Raw genomic sequence first — 26,070 nt, 5'->3', positions numbered from 1 at the left:
GGGGGCACCCACACCCCAGGGGCACACCCTCCCCTGGGAGCATCCCCGGTGTGGGAGCATCCCAGTCTGGGAGCATCCCAACCTGGGACCTCTTCATCCCAGGAACATCCCCATCCCAGCAGCATCCCCATCCTGGGACCATCCTCATTCTGGGACCATCCCCATCCCAGGAGCATCCTCACTGCAGGACCATCCCCATTCTGTGATCATCTCCATCCCAAGAGCATCCTCATCTCGGGACCATCCCCACCCCGGGACCATGCCCATCCCAGGACATCCTCATCCAGAAGCATGCCCATCCTGGGGCCATCCCGCATCCTCCAAGGTCACACCTGTAGCAGAGCAGGGACAGGGTGTGAGGATGGTGGTACCCCACCATGGTGTACATCCACCGGTAACCCCGCTGGGTGCTCACCACACCGGTAACCCCAACGGTAATGCCATAGGGTGCTTGTCCGACTGGTAACCCCACTGTTGACCCCTCCGGTGACCCCACCGGGATGCTCTCCCCATTGCCAACCCGCCGGTACCCGCCGGCCGCTGCCACCGCCGCTCACCTTCAGGTCGGGGGGTTTGGTGCGCGGCGGCGGGACAGCACCCGCTTCGGGGGCCGCCGCCGCCGCCGCCTCCCCGGGCTTGGCCTCCATGGCGGCGGGGCCGGGCGGCTCCCCCGCGGCGCCGGGGTCCTCCTCGGGTTGCCGCAGCTCGTCCGACCGGCACCGCTTCATACCGGTGCGCCGTTTCCCCCGGGAAGGCGGGGGCGCCTACAGCCGCGGCGGCGGCGGCGGCGGCGGGCGGCGCCCGGGCGGCCGCTGCGGGGCCCGCGGGCTGCGCGCCCCGGCCCCGCCCGCGCCTGCCCCGCCGTGCCCGGGCCGGGCGGCGGCTCCGCGCCGCGGCGGCTCCGCGCCCGCCGGCATCGGCATCGGCATCCCCGCCGCCGCCGCCGCCGCCGCCGGGGCCGGAGTGGCGGCCGCGCCGACCAATGGCGACGGGCGGTGGGCGGGGCCGGCGGCGGCCATTGGCGGCGGCGGCGCGGAGCTGTCGCGGCGCGCGGTGCTGCCGGGCCCGCCGCCCCCGGCCGCGCCGGTCCGCGCAGCGCGGAGACGGGGCGACACCGCGCCGCTGCCCTGCCCCCGGGGCCGCCGCTTTGCCCTTGCTTTCCCCTTTCTAACTATGTATTTTTTAATTCTAATTTTATTTTTATTATTATTATTTTTTCCTCGACCCCCCGCGCCGGAGCCCGCCGCAGCCCCGCGGTGCTGACCGCGCAGCAGGACCGTCCCGCCGCGGTCGAGGCTCCGTCGCCGCTTGGCCCCGGTGCGGGTGTGGCTGCGGGGGACCGTGACGGGACTACAACTCCCGTCGTGCCCTGCGGCGCGGGAAACTACAGCTCCCGGCATGCCTCGCTCCCGGGGTCCGCCTGGCCTCCTCCCCCTTTGCCCCGCGGCGCCCCGATAAAGGTTCCGCGCCGCACGCAGCGCCGTTCGCTGAGGCGCTGCCCCTGAGGAGGAAGGCGGCGGCGGCGGCCCCGGGGGTAGGGGAGGCGGGAGGGGTGGGTGGGGGGGAAAAAAAGAGAGACGAGGAAAACCCGGCCGCCAGGGGCGCGTCCCGTTTCTCTGCGGGAGGGCGGATAGGCCCCGGGAGCGGTAAAGCCTGGCAGGGGCCGAGTGTCCCCCGCGGTGGGGAGGGGATAGCGGAACGGACCCGGAGGACATGGAGGGCGAAGGGGCCCCTTCGTGGCGGGGTCCCGGCGGAGTGATCCGCGAGCTCTGCCGCTCCTTCGGCCACTACAACCGGCACCTGGCGCGACTGCAGCACAACCTGCGCGAGACCAAGAAGTTCTTCCGCGACGTCAAGTACTCCCAGGGGCACCCCTTCACTGCGGCGGCGGCTGGCGAGGGCCTACCCGCCGGGGCTGGCGACGGGGCCCCCCGGGACAGTCCCGGGCCCGGCGGTGAGAGAGGGGCGGGGGAGGACCGGCAGGGCGGGCGGCGGGCGGGGAGGCATGTGTTCGGGGCTGGGGGGGCGAATGAAGGTGGGCTGTGGGGATAACCAGGGGGGAGTGAGGGCTTGTGAGGGTCGGGGTGCAGGTGGGAGGCGCTGGGTGGGCTGTGGGGCGCTGTAGAGTCTGTAATGGGGGGGGTTAGATGTGTTGTGGGCGCATATGGAGAGGTGGGGGGGTGAGAGGCTTTGTGAGGTGAAGAGAGCAGGCCAAGGGGTGATGGGGGCTGTTGGGGAGATGGACCCCTCTGCCCATCTCCCTAGCCCCCACCTAGTCCCCTTCCCCTCTGCCCGTCTCCTGAGCCCCCACTCTGTAGCTCCCAGACCTCCCCTCCCACAAGGTGTCTTGAGGGTGTGAGAGGCTTTGTGGGGTGAAGTGAGCGGGACAGGGGGTGATGGATGCTCTCAGGGGAGAGGGCCCCTCTCCCCATCTTCCTAAACCCCTTCCCCTCTCCTCATCTTTCTAACCCCCACCCTCCAGCTCCCAGCCCCCCCCTTGAGAGGGGGCGCCTGGGAGTGGGGGGCACCTGGGATGCAGCACCTGGGAGTGGGGGGCTTGCGGGGTTGCTGTGTTTGCCATAGGACTTTGTGAGAATAGTGCCGGGCTTCATTCATCTGCTTTATCCTCATCTGTCACTTGTTGACAAACATTGCCGCTGGTGGGAGCGATGTACAGAACTTCGTCTTTCCATAAGACTGTCTTGTGAGAAGGGTTGAGCGTGACATTAAATATATATAAAGATCTTTATTCATTTCCAAATGGCTCATGAGTCATCTCTGTTGGCTACTTGTACAAGATACTTGTCCGTGCTTGTCTTATGCTTACAATCCTGGTTTGAAAATTGAAGTGTTGTTGAGCTCTTTTGTCAGTCTGTGTAAATAGTGTTCCAGGTAAACTGTCAGAATAGAAGTGAATTGCTTTGCAAAAATGTGGTGTTTCTGTTTGTTTACATTTTTGTGGCTTCCAAGAAGTAGGAACTAGTTGGTTTCACTTGTTTTCTGTGGGTCTCAATGCTGTTAGAATGGTAGCACTCCACTGGAGCTGGTCTTCTGTTTGGTTGCTTCTTGTAAAACATTGCTAATTGAATAGCAATTGCATCTTTGAAAGCCTGCTTATAGGGCTTTGTGGATGGGGACCCAGTTTAACTTTACTGATGAGTGTGTTACCAACTGGCCCTTAAATATCAGAGCTTCAGGGAAAGGCTGAATGCTTTAGAGCTTGTTCATGCAAACAGCAAGAACAGCGTAGACTCAGACTGCAGAGGTTGTATAACATTTACTGTTCTTAAAAATAAAACTTAAATCAGTAGTTTTCAAGCTGGTGAAGTGGTGATGTGTTCTAGCTGGGACAGACCAAGTTAATAAACCTGCTCCATGTTAGAAGGTGGGAAGTCATGGTGGCAGCCTTGAGGGGAGTGTGGAAAGCGGAAGGGAGAGGATGAAGAGCAGGACTTGGTAAAATAATGGAGGCTGCAGTTTTCTTAAATAAGTCAACTGCAAAATAATTGTGAACCGATGATTATTATTATTTTAAGATATGAGAAGATGCAAACCTTTGCCCAAAACTGAGAGCCTTGGTATTGCTTATTACCTTTGTTGGAACAATCACATTTTGACAGAGCTGCTTGTTTCTGTAAAATTTTAGTTCAATTGTACATTTCCAGTACTCTCAAACTTAGTGGCTGGTAATAAAGCTTTCCCCCCCTGTGTAACATGGGGAGATTATCTTAAGTGGCAGAGGGTTTAAGGAGCACAGTTGTCGCTGACTTCAGAACCACTTTTTCTTAGAGTCTTCCCTACAGGTGGTGTCAAAGTAAGGAATTTTGACTGAACAGTTCTGCAGATTTTGCAGTGCTCTGCAGTGGGTTCAGGCATGAATGCTAATGTTTTGTGAAATACAAAGGAATTGGGAAGTGAAATGGACAGGACACTTACTGCCTACAATTGAAGTGGAAAAATAAACCATGAAAGTAAATTTAGATGTCTTGGAAACAAAACAAACGTTAAGAGGTTTGCTTTTGAGACACCAGTGATGCTGGTATAACAACATAGAAGGGTATCTGCCCTTCGAATCAACACGACTCAAGCAGCCTAAAGCACAGCCTGGGTTGCTCTGTCCAAAACCAGACCTTGCAGTACCTGCTAAGTTAAGTAGTAGCCACTGACCTTTAAGGTAAGCCGGGTCACTCAGGGTTGGGTACTTGAGGGAGCAAATCTGTACTTGCTTTTACATCCCACCCTCCTCTGCTTAGGAGGATGATAGGCAATGTGTGGTTTGTCAATAAAGGATTGCCGTTGACCAAACGTTCCCTCTGTGGCCTTAGTACCAGGACTTACTCCTCATAGCAAGAGAAGTAAAATAACTTCAAGGGAAAAAATAATTGCATTCCAGCTACTGTTTATGAGGGGAGGGAGAAAGTCTTGTTTGCACTGTCTGCATTTCTGAAGTATTCAACAACATATTGTCTGTTCTCTAGCTCTGCTTTGTCGTGAATAGGCTTTTAAGAATGATTTGTTGAAGTACTATGACAATCCTGTAGCTTTAGCCTGCACAGCTCTGACAGATTTTTATTCTTGGTGCTGTTAGCTAGTGTGTTTTGTACTGACTTTCTGTAAAAAAAAAAACAACAAGTCTTAAGTAGGGACTCAGTAGCAGATTTTACTAAAATACGTAAAGATACTAAGAAAAAAAAACTGGAAACCCTACTTTCTATTAATTATAGTTATTTTCTTCATTCTGTGCTTGAAATAATTTGAACTCTTTCACCTAGGAACCTGAAGGTTTTTGATATTTTTGATATTTTTCCTTAATTTGGAAATTTTTGTACACAGAGCTGTACCTCAGGTACAGATATCCACAGCATCTCCAGAGTTTGGGTCAGCAGCTGCGGTGTTATCTTAATGAGCGTGTGCTGGGGGGAAAGCCCTAGGCTTGGTAGCCTAATGACTCATACATAAATATATTTTGTAGGGGGTGGATGTATTAACCAAAGGGTTTGGAAGAGTTTTCATCCTGATGCTATATTGACCGAGGGGGTATATCCTGGTTAAAATGTGACTGCTCTGCCTATATTGCTGGGATCCTCAGAAGGTTAGGGCTCCTATTGTGCTGTTAGATATGTCAACATAAGAAGATGGGCTTTAAGACTAGATAACGTGTGGAGAGGTGGTCGGTAGGGTACTTGTGAAATAACTCCTCAAATAGATGAGGAGGCACTTGCTAACAAGCTTCAAGTTAAGCCAAAGACAAAGCTTGGTTCTGCAGACCATGGGGGCTGCTAATGTTGTAACAGCTGCTCCTGTAGGAGCTGCTTATGTTGGTATATTGATTAGTTGCATGCATTCTCCTGGAGTTACCACCACTGTGCTAATAGATGTGTGGTGGGGTGGAACTAAAACTTGGTTTATATAACTGAGCGTGTTAATCTAAGTCTTATGGTCAAAGCATGCTGCAAGTCATTGCCAGCACCATAGAAATGTAAAGATTTCTATGAAAGGTATCAGTATTTGCAATAAGAAGTATGAGGGTCTGGCCTCATTTAGGTACTGTTCTTCACATGTATTATTGAAAATGGAATAGAAAGACAAGTGAGACTGGCAGTGTAGTTGGCCTTCCTTGAAAAGGAGATGAGCAAATGCTTAGGGCTTCTATAGATTCTATAAATTCAACCTAAGATTCTTCTACCAAGTGTTGGACTGAATTTTGAGATGAGTCTTGGTGAGAGACGTCCTTGTTCTTGGACAGGCCTCTTTTCATCAAAAGGATCTTAATAGGATGCACGCGCTTAAGGACTCCCCCTGCAGCCATTTTTTTTGAAGTGTTTATCACATGTCTCCAAATGACACAGTATATGGATACAGTATGTAGCAACAGCTAAAATCTTTGGCAAAAATCCTGTCACAAACAGGAGCTGCTCACAGATAGGGGAATATCAGTACATCTCTTCAGTAACCAAGTTCTAAATCTACTTTTTGTTAGGTAACATGGGAGATCATATTCCTCCCAACCTGAATTCTTCATGTTCAGATTAGTGGCGTTACCTTTTAAGTGTTGTATGAGTGTTTTTACTCCATGTCTTATTCTGATGTGCAGAAATAGCAATATACTTTCTGCAATGCCAAATATCAGTGATAGCTCTATGGCTTTGCAACTTGTGTCAGGTTTTTCAGACCTTGAGATTGCTGCAAGATATGCAGTGATAGGTATGTGCGGGTTGAAACCACTGCTATGACTTGGGTGCCTTGATGGTGCACTGCGTTTGTCCTGATACGGTCAAATCTTGCTTTTGGTGCTGGTTCCAGGTTTGCACTTCACATTCTTGGAATATTGCAATGTAACATAATGTTAAATGTAATGGGTTTGTTACTGATATTGCTGCTTGTAAACTTATTGAATAAGTGCTGATCACAGGGAGACTGTGTGCATGAAAAGACGAAAGGTGTTTTAAAGATGTAGTATTTATATATCTGTTCTGTGATTCAATAATTTCAGCTAAGCTGCTGTATTTCAATCATTTTGTGCTGGTGTTAAGAACCGGTAAATACAGAGGCTGACCAGAATGAAGGGAAGGTGCAATCTGCTGCTTCTTTGCTTTTCAAAAGCCTGTGCAGAGAAGGCTCCATGTCCTGTAGAATGCCTTTAGAGTTGCTTTTTTCATACTCGGTAGCTGAAGAGCCACCCTGAATTCCAGTTGAAGTTTCAATAGATGTAACCAGATCAAAGAAATCCTTTATCTTGTAGATGAAGGCTTAAATGTGCTATTTGTGGGATTTTGCTGATTTTTATCTTTTGTGAGCTGCTAGCCAGATTCTGCCCTTCAGTCACTTGATGTAGCCGTTCTGCTATGGTTGTGGATCTTGAAAGGCTTGTTTAAAAAAACAGTTAGGAAGAGTCACACTTCAAGAAGTGATGTCTCCCTTAACCTTTTCCAAACGGTTTGTCTATGGGGATCAGCGTCCAGGGCTGTGTGGGGTGGAGGTGCAGGGGAGGGGCTTGCTGAGGCATGGGGAGGATGTCCCCTTAATGTTGTATGGGACGGAAGGACCCCTTTGAGGGAGAGAACTTCTCCAGCAGTCCTGTTTCCAGACTGCAGATTTGAAGGAAAGGTAAATCTTAAACAAGACGTTAAAGAACCCTCAAACTGGGTCTGAGACATGGCCAGCTACATGTGGTGTTCCTCTGGATGTGAATGATTCTAATTAAAATAGAGGAATGGAACGCTATCAGAATGAGGACTAGAATAGCTGTTGTATGTTATCTTTAATTTGGTTAGTGGTGTTGAGGAATATCTTGGTATATGAGTGTGTCTTGTTTTCTTGTGGCTTGAGATGCTGAAACAATTTTGGATGCCAGAACGTGACTCATTAAAAGAATTTTAATAGCCCTGGTGAAACAGGACCTTCCCCTACAAAATCCCTGCTGGTGCTTCTCAGCTATATTGTATTTGAGTCTATCTTTAAACTGTTGTTGTTGTCAGTTTGCCCAATATCAGGGCAATCGTATTGGTTTATAGCTTTTGGATTTGGCAGTTCTTTTGGGGACTGGTGTCTCCATTTGCCATTTCATTCTTGGATGCCATCTGCCTTCAGATCTGGGAACATGGGCTGGCACTCTGGCTGCGGTGGAACACTAGCTGTTTTGTACTGGCAGGGATTGTGCTGAAGTGCAGCAGATGGGGAATTTGTTTGTATCCGTCTTTTTTGTACTACCAGAATTATTCTGTTGCTATGCATAAAGTAACGCAAAGCTTCTTAGACTTCAGCTTAGATGACTAAGCATGGGAAAAGCTGTATTTAGGACTTCTAAAAGAATGGAGAAGCTAAATTCAGTACTGAGGCTGAATTAATATAGTAAGGAAAATGCAAGGAGTTGCAGCATCATGGACTAAGAATTCAAAGGGCCTGGTTAGTGGGATGGTACAATTGATGCTTCAGGTGGAAGATTGGTAAGGAGAGTGATTACAGGGAGTCCTGCTGCTCTGAAGAAGATGGATGTTGAGTAATTTCCTTTTGCAGCTTAAATGTTGTTCTTAAAATTAGTAAGAATACATGGCAAACTGTGCCTATTTAGTTCAACTATATAGGTTAGGGAAGATGTGTACTATTAGTGCAATCAAAGGAGTGAAGCCGCTTTTTATTGTGTTTTAGGTTGCACTAGGAACCTTCTGGCTGCTAGCAGAGAGTGTCTTCCCTTGGGCTCATCTCTGCTGTGGCTGGTGAAAGCGTGACAGTTTCTTTAGATGCTGTGATTGTATTTCTATCATAGGGAATTGCTGGCAGAGGCTATTAGTTCTGCTACCATGTCTCAGCAAATTTGGTCTTGTCATCTGCTTCATGTAGAGAAGCAATTTTGCAAGAATGCCTTTCCTTGAGGCTAGAAAGGAGGTTTTGCTGTTTTAATGTCAATGATCCTAGACTTTGGTCAACAAGCTTGTGCGGTAATACTCTTGGGATTTGGTAGATGCAAAGAATTTGACATTTTTAAGTTTGTGGGTGGAACCGTCACCGATTCATAGTTGATAGAATTTATTTCTGGTATGTGACGGGAACGTTCTGTACAGCCAAGCCCTCAAAACTTGGGAAGAGTTAGCCTTAGTGACCTGTTGGGCCTCCTTGGACTCTGGAGCAAAGCAAAACACTGTTCCAGCCCGAGGCAAAATTAGCCCGTTGGTTGTTTCAACCTTGACAGCTGTTTTCTCTTGACTTTTAGGGTCTAGCATTAGTCTTGCACTAACCTGCTAAAGAGAGCTCTGTGTAAATGCTTTCCAGTGAAATATTTGGGGAGAACAGCAAGAAATTGTCTTAACAGCTTTGTGAGAATCAACCTGCTGTGAACCTCTGTGTTGGTGCAGTAGAAATGCGGAATTGCTGACACCAGTTTCAGGGTACATAAGCAAATTCTTGGTGCTTTGTGGGTTTCTTGGTGGGCTGTGGGGCAGTGGTATCTGAACTTTTGCGTTCAGCTGACTTAGAGATATGAGACTTAGTGTTCAGCCAACCTGTTCTAATGCAGTCTGTTCTCAATTTTAGGGCAGAATTTCATTTCCTTCCCTCGCCATGAGGAAGAGCATCTCCAGCGGACTGTGAGCTGGCACCCTTGCCTTCTGATTCTTGGCCAGAACTGTAATGCCAAATGCCGGTTACTCAACATACTGCTGGGTGAGAAGCTGCTCCCTACCACCAAAATCAGCAATGAGGAGAATTGTAAGAGGCGACGGATCCGTTTCACACATGGAACACAAACACGGATTAGCCTGGCGCTGCCTGAGCAGTATGAACTAGTTCACATGATGGCAGCCCACCGAGGGCATTGGGACACAATACCAGAGGAGGACTTAGAAATTCATGGGGACAGCGAAGATCCTGCTCACCGGATAGCAGAGCTGGAGGTCATGCTGCCGTACTCACTACTAAAGGTAACTAGGTGTCCATGTACCATTGTCATAGTGAACTTAAGATGTAGCATTTGTAGTCCCTAATAAAGCTAATGGTGCAATCTCTTAAGCGTAGGATTTTTTTTAATTAAATAGAAGCTGGAAGTCTCGTGTTAGGATTTTAAGTGGACATCACTGTCTATGCTTGTGTGCTTTTGTGTCAATGTTGACTCTTAGCATTATCGTTCCTCTGTAACGTTTCCATCCATCTCAGAAGCCAAGCTTACTTAGATGTAACTTCAAGTATCTTCTAAAATTTTACTCCAGTTTCAAGCTCATTCAGAATTAGCTTTGCTGTCTGATAGTAGCTAGAAGCCGTCATAACAAGGATATGTACTTTTTTATCTCTGTCCTGAAGAGCTTGTTGTCAGGAAAAAAAAGCTTCTTGATTCCAACATCTGATAAAATGACATGAGTTCGTTTGAGAGGGTGGCTTTTTATATTTCTGTGGTGTCAATGGAAATTGGAGGTGTTAAGAACAAGAAGGTAGGAGTCTCTTCTCAGTGCTGTTTATAATGCTGTTAGTATCTTGCTTTGTGACTTTCCTTTTACTTGTTCATAAAACGTGTTCCTGTCCTGTAAGTGTTGCAGTTTGGTGTTTAACAAGTATCTTTAAAGGTGAGGGCTGTATTTCATAGCTTTTTATAGCTTCTATAAGCTTTCATTGCATTCCATATCTTATGTTGAGCTTTTGTTATTGCAGTATACTACATCTGGAGTGTTGTGTTTGGGAGTCAAATATCTGGAATAGATAATTAATTCTTAAATATAAATTGCTTAAGTGCAAATAATATGATTTGATGCCACATGAGTAAGAGTATGAACTTCATAGCTGAACAATAAAATAGCGAGGTAATTTTTTTCTGGATATATGAATTGAGACAGGATTGTAAGCAGGCAGAAAATGAAGACGCAGTCTGTCTTCACTGGTTTGAAACTCATTTTACAAACCCAGTCTGTAGCTAAATTTAAGCCTATTCTAATGAGATCAGCAGAGTCAATGCTATGTTGAAGTGTGTTTGTGGCTTCCAGTATTCACGGAAAGAAAACAGAAGTGCCATGTTTGTATAAACTGTATGTGAGGCATCCACTACTTTCCCAAAGAGCACCACCAGATGAGCTGCTGGTGCTGCAGAGCAAATGCCTGTTCTGGATCTTCTGCTTGTAAAATCCTGCCTTGCTTATGCATAAAAGAGTATTTAGCTTTACATTTATTTTACTTGGTTACATTTTTATATGGGCCAGTTCAGGCACACTGCAGTTTACAACCCTCTTTCAGATTTCTCATGTGAGTGACAAAGCTCTCTCTGTCTGGCTTTGGTTATATTTAGGACACTCAGATGAAAACAGCTACTCAGATTAATTTGAAAAGGGTTGGTGAAATAAAAAGCTATTCCAAAAGAAGGAGAGGGAGGGTGAATCACAGCTAGCTTCAGATTGAGTCAAAGGATTCCTTACATGAATTTAAGGGGCTAAAGGAAGAACAAATTTTTTAAGGCTGATAGAACTTGATGCATTTTAGCAGGTAACTGGGCCAGGAATAGCTTCCTGTTAAGTTACAGGAGTCTGACCTCCTGTTGAGAGACCTCTGGAGTTTTCCACCCTTCTGGCTCATGTGTGTTCTCCAGCTCTGCTCAGCATACACCAAGACAACAAAGTTTTTAAAGTAAATATCTGCTAGTTATGGACACCGCTTCAGTAACTAGTGGAATATGTATCTGGAGCAGTAATGGATGAGATTTTTTGGACACTAACCAAAGTTACATGTCTGCAGAACTACTCTAAAGGAACTTCTGCTTTTTCTTAACTTGTAAAACAAAACCGGTAGTCTGATAACAACTGCATGCTTGATAATAGCATGGTATTCAGTACAGATCTTAAGGATTTAAACTTGTCCAGGAACCAAATAATTTGGTGGAGCTCAGCCGCTTTTGGGCAGAGGGGGAGGGAAATAAATCTGAATTTTGCCCCACCTGTTACCTTGAATCCCTGTATCTTCATCTGTTTGTTTTTTTTTTTTTTTTTCTCCCAACAGCAGAGTGCTTACAAGTAGTACTGTGTTTCATAGTAACCTTACATTGTAGATATTCAAATGCCTTACTAGTGTTTGAAGAAACATTCGTGGGTCCTTGGACTTGAACAGTTACAGGAGATGAGGATTTCATTTGTGGATTTTTGTTTGAAGTCACATTAGTTTCCCATAGTGAGGGCACTTATCTACCAGTAGGCTGCCATCAAAGGAGCTGTTGGTGACTTCAGGACCTGGGGAATGCTGTGTAGCTTTTCAGGTCTAAGCATCTCTTACCGAGAGACTTAATTGTGCAGCCTGGCTTGGGCACCTAGATTACATGCTGCTGATTTGTGCAGGCACTTAATGCTGAATCATGCTTCTTGGTGCAGATACTTGTTTGCTAAATCCAAACTCATTAGCCATTACTCCGGTAAAGAAAGGCTAAGTTATTTGTAAGTTAACAGTATCCAAATATTAACTAAACTACTTCTTTTACTTGGAGATAAATTCCATACAAGTGTAGAATATACTACTTTTTAGTATTGAACTGCCAGTGGAGCACCCTGAGTTTTTTTCCTCTAGTCTGATATCCAGCATGGGACCATGCTTGCTTTTCTGGGTTACTGAAGGATGTTTTAATCAAAACTTGCTTTACGGAAAAGGGAGTGAGGAGGAGGGAGCCAAAAATTTCATTTGCATGGGTTGGCTGTTGTGAGAACACTACCTTGTGCTAATAGGTATGTGAACTTAGTTATTTTTAAATGTAAAAATATCAGGAAAGGAAAAACTTTGGCAAAGCTTCTCTATTCCTTGGGGATCACTCTGCACGGGAATGCATCTAGGTCATGGGGAATAATCCATTTAGCCAGACAGATTATTAGATTTATAGTGGGAGTAAACAGTTGGCTTTTTCCCTAAATCTTATCAGTTGTGCCTGGAAGCTGAAATGGACTTCTCTGAAGTATTGGTTTTCATCTGGATGGTACGGCTGAATGGGAGGAGGGTAACACGGCTGAAAGCTTCCTTTTTTGTGCCTTTGTCTTGCTTTGTGCTTCATGTGACTTTGAGTCTCGGGCTGAAAAGTTTTAGCCAGGGCTTGTAAAATTTTCAGCTGCTCTGACAAAGCTGGAAAATGAATGAAGAAATACAAGATGGTTCTATGAGCTCTAACAGAAGAATTGAATTAGTTTGGGTTTATTGTTGCATTTCTTCAGGTACTCTAGCAGTGATTCAGGTCATATGAATTAGTAGTTGTTACAAGTAGCAAAGAATGTTAAGTACCTGTTGGGTGGTTATTTTAATGTGCATCCTGCTTAAAACTTGGAAGAACATGCCCTCATCTCCTTCTTGAGATTATTTTTAACATGTTCGGTTGTGGCATTAATACAGAAAACTGAAAAGCTTTCACATTGGCTGAGACTCTCTTCCTTCCATGTAGCATCAGTTTACTTTGGGGTATGTTGAGATGCTCCTGCCACGTACCAGCATGAAATACCTGAAGTCTTCTTCCTCTGTCCCTTAACGCTGGCATAACTGAGTGTAGAAGATACTGCAAATGCCAGCACCGTGAGGTTATTCTTCCATCTGTGTGAAATCTGTTCTCTATTTCTAGTTTTGCTGGCTTAGTGATATATCTTTTACAGGAGAAGAGTTCATGGTCAGAGAAAGAGCTTTGCTTCTCAGACTGTTTCGTGAGTGTGTACACCTCACAGGCTTTCTTGGGCTGGCCCTTCCAGCAAAGGTAAAACAAATTCCCTGATCAAGTGGGGTTCAGGGTCGTTGCACAAAATCAAAGTAGTTATGTGCTGTAAAGGACAGCAATGTTTGGAGACCAGAGGTGTAGCTCAGTTTTCTTACCTGGAATTCTTTCTAGATTAGAATTACTGAACTTCTAACTCAGAATCCCATGGAAACAGAATAAACTGGCAACATTTCAGGGAAAAAAAAAAATTAGGCGGGGTATAAAAAGCCTAAGTAGAACCTAGGGATATATATGTAACTCAAATTAATAGGGAGGCAATGAAATTAGATCACATGTAATAAATGCAGCAATTGTCAGACTTCAGTGATTCATGGACTACTCTTGGAAGGCAGAATATTCAAATTGGCTTAGAGAAACACTGAGCTGGGCCTTCAGTCACAGTCTGCTTGGTATGAGTTTGGGTAAAAATCTGGCTAAATTGGGCTAGCTGCTCAGCACTTCAGTTAACTAAGCAAACAGTGATTAAACTGCCCGAAGCCTAGCAAAATAGGATGAGGTCCTCTTGGGATGTAGCAAATAAATTCTTATTAACTGATTTGGAAATGAGGAATTATCTGTGGACTCAGTAAAATGGCACACTTCAGTGGTCCCTGAATGTGTTTAGTGAGACTCCCCGTGTCTTACTGTAGGTCAAGACCTACTTGATCAGTGATTTTAATTTTTGTTCTGGGATATGGGATGCGGTGGTCATCCTGGCATTGCAAGTCTGAATCCATAGATGAGTACGTAGTGTGTCTGCATGGCATTCTCTTTAAACTGTCTCGTTTGCATTGCTGTTGACAGCACCTCTGCATCATACTTCAAGTGGAAGAGCTGTAACTCTGATATTGGCATACCTAATGTTCAGATTGCTAAGTGGGAGGCTTTGATATTTTAAAAAGGGCCTTTTAGTTAAGGAAAATATGAATGAAGTTAGTTGACAGCAATTTCATGCTTACAGCTCTGTCAGAAGTGTTCAAATATGTTTATAGCAGTGTGACCTTGTGAGAACCAGCTCAAAAATTTCAGGAATCCAGTGTGAGTCACAGGTATTCCCCATACAGGAAGACTTGATCCCTAATAGTATGAAGCTGCATAGACAGGGTTTAAACTTCTGTAGGACACAAAAAAAACAAAGGCAAGAAATGTTGCTAATGCTCTTTGGAAGAGCCTGAGAGGCCTCTATGGAAACAGAAGGACCAGTTGCTTATGCTGTACTCAGTTGTCTGTGTTGGTTTTCTCCCTGTCTCCTAGAGACAGCACTGGCTTCCTCCTTTGTTTACAGTCACTGGCGTGAGTCATCCGTCATGGTGAATATTGTGGCACTGCACATCCCATTCTGCTCAACCTCCTGTGCTTCGGACAGGTTGGAGTTCAGCGCCTGGGAGTCCCGTGGCAGCACCGACTGCCTGTTAGCTCGAAGAGCAGTCAGGAGACCTGGTCAAGTCTCATTTTGCTGGTGGAGAAAAATGATTGAAGAATTCTTAATTATCACCCCCCGTTATGCGTTGGGAAAGTGGCACTTAAATGCTGTCTTTGGTTCAAAGCCTTTGACGTGTTCTTTCCTTATTTTAGTAGAATGATATATGCAACTGTAACACTGTTCTTGCATATCCAAAGGTGAATCTCGTCTCCTTCCTTGGAAGGGAAAGAGGCAGGTTTTAGGACTGGCCCTTTTTAGTAGGGCTAGTAGGCAGTAATGTCGGCAGGAGCATATGACCAAAGCAGTCAAGCTATGCAGTAAGAAAATAAATAAATAAAATACATCTCTTAGCTTTTGGTTGGATTTGAAGAAAGTCATAACTAATTTTGTATACAACCATCTGTTCCTCCTCATCTGTCCTTTGGATGTGAACTCTTTGGAATGGGTTACTGTGCCGTCTTTGTTTTGGCAGTAGTGGCTAGCGTAGTACTTTCTACCATTGGAAGCTATACTGAAAACTGACAGTGTGAGTATCTCCTTGAAGTGCCGCAGAGCTGGTGAACATCAATGGGAGACGTTGTTGCAAAATGGGGCGGTTATAAGCTAGAGAGTAACAACCATTCCGCAATAGCGCTTACCCAGGAAACTTGTTCTAAATTTTGTTCAGAACTAGGCTAAAACTCAAAGGCACTTGGTACAAAATAAGAGTTTTGGAGTCGTGGGCACTAACCAATGTCTGGCCCCATGCCTGCGAGAGGGCTGTTGTCAGCCTTTCAGGTAGGCTACATGCTAAAGCATGACGCTGTATGTGAGATTCCAGAACCGTTCTAAAGGGTTTGAATGTTTCTGGTTTTGCACTTTGTCAACGAATTACAATGCTTTTTTGCATGTATCAGATCTTAAAAGGATCTGTACAAACCTTTTGTGGTGTGTGTGTGTGTGTGTTTTTTTTTTTTTTTTTAACTTCTTCACTTGCTAGGAAGTGGACGTTGTGGTAGCACCGTGTCGTGGATTCCAGTCTGCTGAAGCCACCTTGGGAGAGTATGTGAACCAGGTCTTGCCTGTTGTCATCTTTGCCATCAGTGAGGCTGAACTTTCTTCATCAGATGAGAATGAACTGCGTGAAATCAAAGAGAAATTCTCTTTGCCTATTTTCTTCTTCAAAGTGCCAGAGTCGGGGGTTGACCTGATCTCTCCCAAAAAAAATGGTAATGAAAAGTCCTCCCTTTACTGCCAGCTGATGGACTTGGAGTACCTGAGTACCAACCACTGCAGCTGCGGAGCACCCGGTCCTGATGCCGATGCCCAAAGCATGCTGGTGGAGCAGTTTGAGAAGCTCCGTCTCCTAAGCACTTTTTCCAGGCAGGTGCTTCAGAAGCATCTCGTGGAAGCAGCTACCAGTTTAAATGAGGTGCACTGCCGCTGCCTCAACATCTTCATCAACCAGGCTTTCGACATGCAGCGAGACCTGCAAATCACCCCCAAGAGGCTGGAGTATACCCGCAAGAAGGAGAATGAGCTCTATGAGTCTCTGATGAACATTGCCAACCGCAAACAAGAGGAGATGAAAGACATGATCGTAGAGACTCTGAGCAATATGAAAGAGGAGCTCTTGGAGGATGCTGCTAATATGGAATTCAAAGGTAACTACTGGTAGGAGAGTAATGGGAGTGAAGAGGTTAGGGGCTTTAAAGGAGAGTGGCAGGGTAAAATTTGCCATCTGCTAAGGGATGGTTGAGTGGCAGTCTGGACAAGTGATTTTGCAAGAAAATTCAGAACTAATACACACAGAATTTTTCTGTACTACCTCCTGGGTAAAAAGCACTGTCTTTAGTGAGAGGCCTGAACATATTAGGTCTTGGTTTCTTATAAATCAGACTCTTTCCCCCAGAGCTTGCTGCACAGTTCTGGGTTAGGGTATTTTATTTCTCTGCTTTAATTCCCTATTCTGCTGAAGAAGAAAATAACTTTCAACTTTGCCTCTGTGGATGTGTTGAGACTTGGGAACAAATCTGTCTAAGAAAAAAAAAAAAGCTGTTTGAATTTTTTAGCAGTGAAGGCTTGATTTGTACTTTCTGCTTGATTTCTTTGCCTGAGAGAGGTTTGCATGAGGCTTTTGGGTATAGAACCTCTTAAAATGAAATCCTGTTGGATAGGTAACGTTTTCTTTTAAATAAAATAATAATTGAAGAAAAAATCAACACAACATATTGTGCTCCTGAGGCCTACACTTGGTGTTTAGTGTGTGGTTTGGGAAATGTGAGAATTCTCACTACCTCTTCTAGTACCAGAAATTCTAGGAACACACAAGCTGGAAGCATATAGAATGATGTGTAAACTGCAAAGGGTGAGAGGTTATCCAAATTTTGACTGCAGGTATATGTGGTCTGTCATAAACATCAAAGTGAAGATTTGTAGTTTGATACTCCACAGCTCTTTTCTCCTCTGCTTGCTAAGCAGAGGTTTACCATAACAATTTCTTTTCTAAGGAAATGCAGTTCACTGGGCCGATGGGGAAAGGTTTTTCTGTTTAAAATAAAATTGGAAATAACTCTAGGCTATAGGTTTAGAAGAAAATATTTTTTGTGAATTGAGTGCTGTTTTGAGGCATGAGAGAAGCAAAAACTCTAGATAATTTTGTTTGTCTTGACTGAGTTCCTCCCAGTTTCAAACTGGAGTGTTATCTCCTGAGACAAAAAGAAATTATGGATTATGTTTAATCCTGCAGGTTAGGATCTGGATCTTTTTGCTTCTGCCAGTGGGAAATGGATAAGATCTTTCCTGTTTCTTGAAATGCTTGGTTTGTAGTGCCCATGCAAAATGTCGTCCTCAAAGAGCTTGTTTTAATTGCAACATTAACCTATTTGCATGCTGCAAAAAACCCCAACAAACTAGCATATGCTAAGGGTATAGTAAGTGTGTTAATTCTACCTGTTTAGGGCTGCTGTTGCTCCAGTATAATAATACAGGTAATAATTCCTGTACTGTCTGTTCCACTCTTTGCAGGGTTGGAGCGCTATAGTGCTCGAGTTCAGCAGTCTGTGTGCGCAGGAGTCTGTTTAGGGGCAGCACAAGCTAAAACATCTGCGGTAAATGCGTGTAGAGATTTATATGCACAACAAATATCACTTAGAGTACTTAGTGTAGCCTCTTGTTGCTATCAGCATTTGAAGTAATAACCTAAAAGGAAGAAGATGTTATTCTGAGGAGCTAATGCCATCTGCTGATCACTGGCTTTGTTTTAAGTAGGCTGGGCTGTTGGCCAAAATCCAGAGACAAGGTCTTCAGCTCCTGGTAGTAATGTAGTAATGCTCAGAGTGGTTACAGTGCATAAGCAGTGATTGCTCAGTGTTTGTTTAAAAATACCAAGTGGTAATTAACCTTTTCAAGGTACCAGGAAGAAAATTCCACATAGCTGGGGTGGCTGTTATATCACTTCCATAACATTCAACATCCAGCAGTGCTTACAGATCGCAGCGTGGCCTGGAAGAATTTCCTGACCTGTACTACTTTAGATAGGACAGCTTTGTGCTTCTGCCCTTTAATTTTTGAGGTTATAGTTGACTTGTCATCACAGTACCACTGTAAACCAGTAGTAGCTAGAGAGTGCTTGTGTAGAGTCTTTCAGATGTTAGAGTTTGAGTAGCGTGTGAATTCGAACGCCGGTGAATGGAAGCAAACATCAGAGTATTTTCCACCTTGGTCAGATGCGATTTTTAGCTTCCCTGAGTAGCCAGGTGTGCATTCCTGGAGCTACTCTAATGGTTTAGTACTTTCTATTACAGGATACCAAATTACCCAAGATCTGTACGATTGCATTTGGGGCCTCATGTAAAACTGGCATTGTAGCATTAGACATGCAGACCAGCAAAAACTTAATCCTTTGATCCTTTGCTATAGTCAGCATGTGTGTTCTTCTGTTGCTCACATGTTTTTTTTTGTATGACATAGAAACACTGTTGGCATCAGTTTATGTCATCTGGGTCTAAAGTAATAAAACTGAAGCAGCAAAATGGTGAAAGCAGAAGCTGGCTGGACTGGGGCTGTGCGGTAGCTCCTTAGCAAAACACTCAAAGCAGCTCTCGGTAGCCATTGTTGCAACGGTGATATGTAGAGTACAAAAGATGCCTCTTTCTTTTCTTTTGTGCAGATATCATCATTCCTGAGAATGGGGAACCTGTTAGTTCCAAGGACATAAAGTGTTGTATTAAGCAAATTCAGGAATTGATTATTTCTCGATTAAACCAAGCAGTTGCCAACAAGTTAATTAGTTCAGTGGACTATCTGCGAGAGAGCTTTGTAGGGACTCTGGAGAGATGTCTGAAGAGCCTGGAGGAGTCTTGGGAGGTTTCAGTACATCCTGCAAGGAGTTTGGAGAAGTCAAAGGATGTTTCTGTACACATCACAAGTAATTATCTCAAACAGGTATGGTGGCTTAAATGGCTGTCTAGAATATTCTTAATAATTGTCTTTATCCTGATCCAGCAAGGGTGGGAGGAGACTGAGACACTTAGTGAAATTAGAGGAACACAGCTCCTGGGGTATGTGTGGGTCTAGTGTTGTTGAGGGAGGTGCTAAAACTGGGGAACAGTCACTTAAAGACCTAGTACTTTTCCTAAATCTGTACATAGTAATCAAATTGCAGCCTCAAAACACCTATGAGCTTAATAATAAATGAATTGAACCAAGTGAATCGTGGAGTATCCCGTGTAGTGTCCATTTTTTCATGTTCAGAGGGTCTAGAAAACTTTATAGTGACCATAGCTTGCAAAGTTCCCATACTTTCATCTTTCCCCTGCTTTCCAGATACTAAATGCAGCCTATCATGTTGAAGTCACTTTCCACTCTGGCTCAACAGTGACCAGGATGCTGTGGGAACAGATCAAACAGGTATGGGCATCTTTATCACTTATTTCTAGTACGTGTCACTCTATAGTGAAATGTTTTTTAGAGCAAAGAATAATGTGAATGTTCACAGCTGCCCTCTCACCTCTCAATTTGACTCTTGGCAAGTGCATTGGAAAGCTGTTGCTTCCCCACTCAGCACTAAGGCTGTGTGTATAGTGTATTCCTGGGGATGCTAATATTTAATTTAAAGCAAATACCTCTAATGGTTTCTTTCTGTTCTGAAACAGCAAAGGAATGTTGATCAGCATTTTGAAACTCTTGTTGTTTATGTTTTGGTAACTGGTGGTTTGTTTGGGTTTGGGGGTTTCTTGTGGTTTGTTTATTTTTCTTTTGCAATTTATCTTGATTCAGGTCAATTCACTCTTCTCCCTCCAGAGCAGTCCAGATTTCCTCAGGTCTTTGTTTTAAATGTCTCTCTGTTAAAGCATTCATCTCTCTGAAATTCTTGCTCTGAGCTGCTGCTGAGTGTTACTGCCTTCTCCCTCTTGAGATTCCTTGTATGGATGGGTGAGAAGAAGAGAATTTTTCCCAAATAGGTGCAGTCCATACTGGGTGGAAACAAACCTTCAGATGCCTCCTTCTGCCTGGGAGAAGGATCCAGACTGGGCGTGCAGCAGCTGGATTTCTGTGGCTTCTAATAAAGGGTGGGGCAGGGCATCTTAATCACCCAGCAATTTAAGGGAAGTGGTGCATACCAACACCTAGTATTTCCGCACCTTGACAGTGTGTCAGTCCAGCAAAAAGCTGCTTCGTTGTAGCTTTCACCAGTTTAGGAACATCTCTCTTCCTGAGTCTCTGGGTCACTGCTGATGCTGCCTGTTCTTTCAGCCTACAAGCTGCACCACAGTGGTGTGGTTTTCCAAGTGGCGGCTGCCTTGCTATGTATGTTCTTGGTCAGACATGAAAGGGTGGCTGGCTTGTAGGAATGAACTAAGCAGATATTCAGAAAAATCAAGTCTTTTACTTAGTGTGTGTATGTACAACAGTATTATGATCAATGCTTCTAAATTGCTAGTAGTTACTGTAAGGTAATTATTTAGCCCAATTCTGTGTGCAGATGACACTGTGTTATTACAACAATATATCTAAGCAGTCTGAGTAAATTGATTGATCCTTTGCTTTTTTTTTTTTTTTTTTCTGTGCTAGGGCCTTAATTCTGTTTCCTGTTTTACTAGATAATCCAGCGGATTACATGGGTCAGCCCACCTGCCATCACCAGTGACTGGAAGAGGAAAGTTGCTCAAGACGCTATTGAGAGCCTCAGTGCATCCAAGTTAGCCAAGAGCATTTGCAGCCAGTTCCGGACCAGGCTAAACAGTTCCCATGAGGCTTTTGCAGCTTCTCTGCGACAGGTGAGTGTGTGGAGCTGTTAAGAAGGATGTCTTGTTTTGTACATTGACACTCGTGGAAAGAGGATTTTTAATTGCAGAGATGAGGAGCTCGTGCAGTGAATGCTGCCATTCTGTAGGTAGGGGTGGCAGAGCTGATGTGAGTGCCCTAGTACTAAGTCCCGTTTTTAAACTAGGTGTGCTTTAAGTAGGATCTCTGTGCAGTAGTGCAAGCACCCTCGACCTCATTACACTAGGGCGTCAAACCAGGCAGGATTACAGTGTATATGTGATCTCTTGCAGTTAGAAGATGGCCATTCTGGCAGGCTGGAGAAAACAGAAGACCTGTGGCTGAAGGTGCGGAAGGATCATGCTCCTCGGCTAGCACGACTCTCGCTGGAGAGCAGGTCCCTCCAGGATGTGCTGTTACATGGTGAGCATTGTGCTCCATATTCTCTGCATTATCTTCTGCTCCCTCCTTCTGAAGCAGCCGGTGGGTGTAAAGGAGTAGGAGGCGTGTTTTGCTTTTCGCTCAACTACTTCAGTGAGCCTCCATCTGACTCATACTGAGTACCTTCAGCTGCTGGCCTACAAAAAGCTCTGGGCTGCCAGCCTGATAGTGTATGGAAAGAAATAAACATGTTTTAATGTCTGACTAAATTGATGTTGTGCCTTACAGGCAAACCAAAGTTGGGCCGTGAGCTGGGCCGAGGACAGTATGGCGTGGTCTATCTGTGTGACAGCTGGGGAGGGCATTTCCCATGTGCGCTGAAATCTGTTGTTCCTCCTGATGAGAAGCACTGGAATGACCTTGCACTTGAGTTTCACTATATGAGGTGTGTATCATAAGGAGATCCATGTGGAATGAGAACAGTGCTTAACTTTGCTGCTGCAAACAAATACTATTTGCATAGGCAGAATCGTGCTTGTTCTACTCTACAGTGACTTGACCTCATGAAATGCTAAGCTGCCACTTCTAGCAAGAGGAAAACCACGTTTTTGCCAGTGCCGCTGCAAAAATGTAACAGGCATAGATTGGTAGGCAGACATGCTCCTTCCTGCCTTAATCTGATTCTCTGGTGTCTATGCTGTTCAAATGCTTGCTATTTGGCAAAGTAAATTAGAATTAATAGAGCATGATAGCAAACAGTTCTTCTCCCCTGATTTTTGGTGTTGAATCATCCCTCCTTTCCCAATCTGTCTTGGTCCTATCTGAATTCACAAAAGAAAATTATGGGTCTGCACTGCAGAAAGCAGCTCATTTTCAGTAAACAGCTGCAGGCAGGTGCTGCAGTACAGACAGCTGAAATAATACAGTATTTCTTTGGTACTATAACCTTTAATAGGCTTTCCTGAGTTTAATTGGATCAGACGGCTGTTTATTGTTATGGTCCTCAGAACTGTGGGGTGCTGTGAGTTTTTACTCTATGGCACATAGTGTAGGTGTATCTTACTATCATGCTAAAGCTGCAGCTATTGGGCATTTTTCCTTTACAAGGTGAGGCTTGGCCTGGGGTGGAGGGGAGGATACAAAAATGACCAGCTTTCCGTGCTGAACTTTCTCTAGGTCTCTGCAGACACACGAGCGGCTCGTACATCTCCATGGTTCTGTGATAGATTATGGCTATGGAGGAGGCTCCAGCATTGCCGTCTTACTGATAATGGAACGGTTGCACAGAGACCTCTATACAGGACTAAAGGTAGCAACAATCTGTTTTCTGTGTGTGTGTATATACTTTTTTTATATATATACATTAGAAAAATCGCATCTAAATATTTATTAGTCTGTAAAACAAAGCTATAATTGTTTTGTTTTCAGTGTTTTTGGCAAATAAAAGTAAGTGAAAGTACCTTGCACTTGTAAGAGTTAAATCTGTGTTTGTTTATTCTTCAGGCTGGGCTAGAATTAGAAACACGATTACAGATTGCCTTGGATGTAGTTGAAGGAATCCGTTATCTTCACAGTCAGGGACTTGTGCACCGGGATATCAAACTTAAAAATGTCCTGGTAAGGAAAACTTCTGTATCTGGCTAATCCTGAAGTCTTAGGAGGCCTTTTTAGTGGGAGGGAGAAGTATGCTGTAAGTGAAGTAAGAGCTTTCTTTGTACAGGATCTTTTAACTTGTGGTATTGTTAGCCACAACTAGCCTTGCAGTGAGGTTTCCCCAGCTCATTTTCAGGCAGGAAGCCTGGGGGAAAGTAAGCAGTAGAGTGACTTCTCTTGAAGGAAAAGAGCTTGAGCTACAAGTAGGACTTCCAGTTCCCAGTTCTGTTAAACCGAAACCACACCCTCTGTGTAGAAGACAAGTGAAGGCATGCCTTGTTACTGAGCTTAACTAGGTCCAAGAGCAGCCAAGTAATTGGAGAAGCTTACTTATGAACAAATGCCCAAGCCTTCAAACATAAACAAGACTTAAAAACCTTAATATTAAAATGCAATACTAAAACTGAGAAGTATGGTTATCAGCTGCCTGTGTATGAATTCTTCTACAGCTTGACAAAAAGAACCGAGCCAAAATCACTGATTTGGGGTTCTGCAAACCAGAAGCCATGATGTCTGGCAGTATTGTAGGCACACCCATTCATATGGCTCCTGAGCTCTTTACAGGTATGCTTGTTGATTGAATCCACTACTGTGTCACTCTGGCTTGAATTTTGAAGGCCAATACTTTGAATTAATATCTCAACTTGCTCATGAGGGGAAAAATAATTAAAATAAATCAGAAGACTGCCTGGTTACAATGCATGGTATGTATTTTTTTCCTGTAGTTTAAGTCTCAGTCTTGAATCTTTCTTTACTTGAAAGAGACCTGTGGGATTCATAAACTGTGCTTGATGTGATTAATACTCTTGCAATTGGGAAGTTAAATAATTTATTATTAGGAAGCTGGAAATATGTGGCTTTCATAGGCAAATACTTCAGAAAGGATCCCCTGGTTTTTGTATAGATACCAGGTAAGGAATTTCCAAGCTGTTACTAACCTGTGGAGTGTGTTCAAATTCACTATGCATTGTGCTTCTGGCAGGCACGGTCTCTGAGCCTTTTTTTCCCTGAGCAAGCATCTTACAGTAGCACTTAGAGGTCCATACCACACTTACCAGAATCCTTTTGGTCTGTCTGAGATGCTGTCCCTGCTTTGACAAGATTGCAGACAAACTGAAGCAACTCTATTTGTGTTTAATTTAGAAACTATTATTCAGGTGGTTCTGACTACTAACAGTGAAATAGTTGTGACTAGCAGGCCATAGACCTTGATCTTAGAGGTGGGCGTTGGCTTAGCCTTGCCTGAGCATTTACTGTGCTCAATCTCCTCTTATTCAGTTGGTGAGCTTGTTGTAAATGGGTAATTGTCAAACTCTGGATGGAAAGGCTGATGTTAGCTCCATCAGTCTCCTGGGCTAGCAGCAGAGCCAAACTGAGCCGATAGTCTAACAAATGTTGGTGTTTAAGTCTCTGAAAGACACCCGAGTACCTGCCGTGGTCCATGAACCTCAGCTTGGGAACTGCTGGTACAGGTTAAGTGTATCAATCCTCTGAGAATTGGAAGATCTTAACTTTTATCCCTCTGATATGTTATTAGGCTTCGTACATGTCTTGCCTTCTGGCAATGTAGATGTGGTTTTAATTGGAGGAAGTGGAACACTGAAATTAGTTCTCAGACTGCTCAGTTTCCAGTGCTGAATATGATGTTTGCCCTGCTGATCAAATGTATTTTTGTCACAGGAAAGTATGATAACTCAGTGGATGTTTATGCATTTGGCATTCTGTTTTGGTACATTTGTTCGGGACATGTGAAGTTACCAGAGGCTTTTGAGAGATGTGCAAGCAAAGATCACCTTTGGAACAATGTGAGAAGAGGTATAAATGGCTTATTTGAACTCTATCGGCTGATACTTTTATGCTTGAGTAAAATTTGAGAGTGGATGAGGAAATCCATTTTTACCCTCTTGTAACTGAAAGATAAAAATACAAGTTGTATTGCTTCATTGGCAGTCTAAAGAATAACGTGTATCTAGTTAAACTTGAACGCATTCTACTGAAAATCTAACTAAAATTAGCAGGGATAGAAAGAGGCTTACAGTTAACCACCTCCTTGCCATAGTGTCATAGGAGCTGTGCTAGTGCACCGCTTAAACCGTGCGAAGTAGTAAAACACTTATGATGTAAACCAGATCCCAGAACCAGCTGTGGGCATGATCCCCTAAAGAATGCTTAATCCCTTGCAATTTCTGGAGGCAGTGGAGATCTGTACATTCAAGCGCTTCATGTGCAGCATGCTGGGGAAGCTGGCACTGTTGGGCTGGATGTTGAATAAAATGCACTGGTAGCTTTTCCCCAAAACATAAACTTACTCTTATGCCTTTGTAGGTTTAGTGTAGCAGTATATTTAATGGTAGCTTAATCCTTCATGCTGTGCCGTGGTATTGGTATGCTTTACTACTTTGTGTCCTTAGTTCCTGTCCATATAATCTCTCCCCTTCTCATGTGAAAAAGATTAACTCAGATGAGTGAGTCTTGTATTTGGTCAGAAGGCTGCACTTGCTGCTTGTTGTTCTGTTGAACTTGCTCCCAAAGGCACCATTATGAGTGGATGTGGGGAGGACTTGCTTTCTGATAGGTGAGGGTACTCCTTTTGCTTTCAAATAGTTGCAGAGAGGAGGCTCCAGTGACAGTAAATATGTTGGCCATTCTCTGGGAGCATGCACGGTCTCCTGAGCAACTGGGCAATGCTCCCAATGATGTCTCAGTGACATTGATGAAATGTAAGCTTTTATCAAGAGCTTTAGACCCCGGACAGTCCGCTTTGGTCACTTCAGCCTGCACCAAAGCAATGAGGATCCAACAAAGTTTCTCTCTGATTTGAGGTGTACTGATGGTAACCAGGTCTCTCTCCATTTCCCAGGCGTTCGCCCGGAGCGTCTGCCAGTGTTTGACGAGGAATGCTGGCAGCTGATGGAAGCCTGCTGGGACGGAGACTCCTCCCAGCGTCCTCTCTTGGGGATTGTTCAACCTATGCTGCAGGGGATCATGGACAGGCTCTGCAAGTCAAGCTCTGAGCACCCAAATAAAGGGTTGGATGACTCTACTTGAAAAGGAAGCACAGAAGAAATTTTAACTGTGGGAGAATTCTGAACCCCTAACTCTGGAGATGGCTTCTTCAGATGTAGCTCTTTGTGGCTAACATGAGTGGGACAGGTAATAGCAACTAGAAGATTGCTCACAA

At 44.6% G+C, this 26,070-nt stretch overlaps 1 protein-coding gene across 1 annotated transcript; it reads left to right on the top strand.

The window, feature by feature from the left end:
* Window positions 1–1,669: 1,669 nt before the first annotated feature.
* Window positions 1,670–26,070, top strand: DSTYK (dual serine/threonine and tyrosine protein kinase). The gene is made up of 13 exons (XM_082494433.1): window positions 1,670–1,954; window positions 9,031–9,416; window positions 15,589–16,252; window positions 18,760–19,034; window positions 19,416–19,499; window positions 20,693–20,869; window positions 21,149–21,278; window positions 21,525–21,681; window positions 22,413–22,545; window positions 22,740–22,853; window positions 23,339–23,453; window positions 24,570–24,704; window positions 25,750–26,070. The coding sequence occupies exons 1-13, from the start codon at window positions 1,714–1,716 to the stop codon at window positions 25,935–25,937; spliced, it is 2,799 nt and encodes a 932-aa protein (XP_082350559.1). The 5' UTR covers window positions 1,670–1,713; the 3' UTR covers window positions 25,938–26,070.

This window comes from Vanellus vanellus (assembly GCF_965231255.1).
Source record: "Vanellus vanellus genome assembly, chromosome: 23".
Classification (NCBI taxonomy): domain Eukaryota; kingdom Metazoa; phylum Chordata; class Aves; order Charadriiformes; family Charadriidae; genus Vanellus; species Vanellus vanellus.
This window is presented reverse-complemented; position numbering and strand designations above follow the sequence as displayed.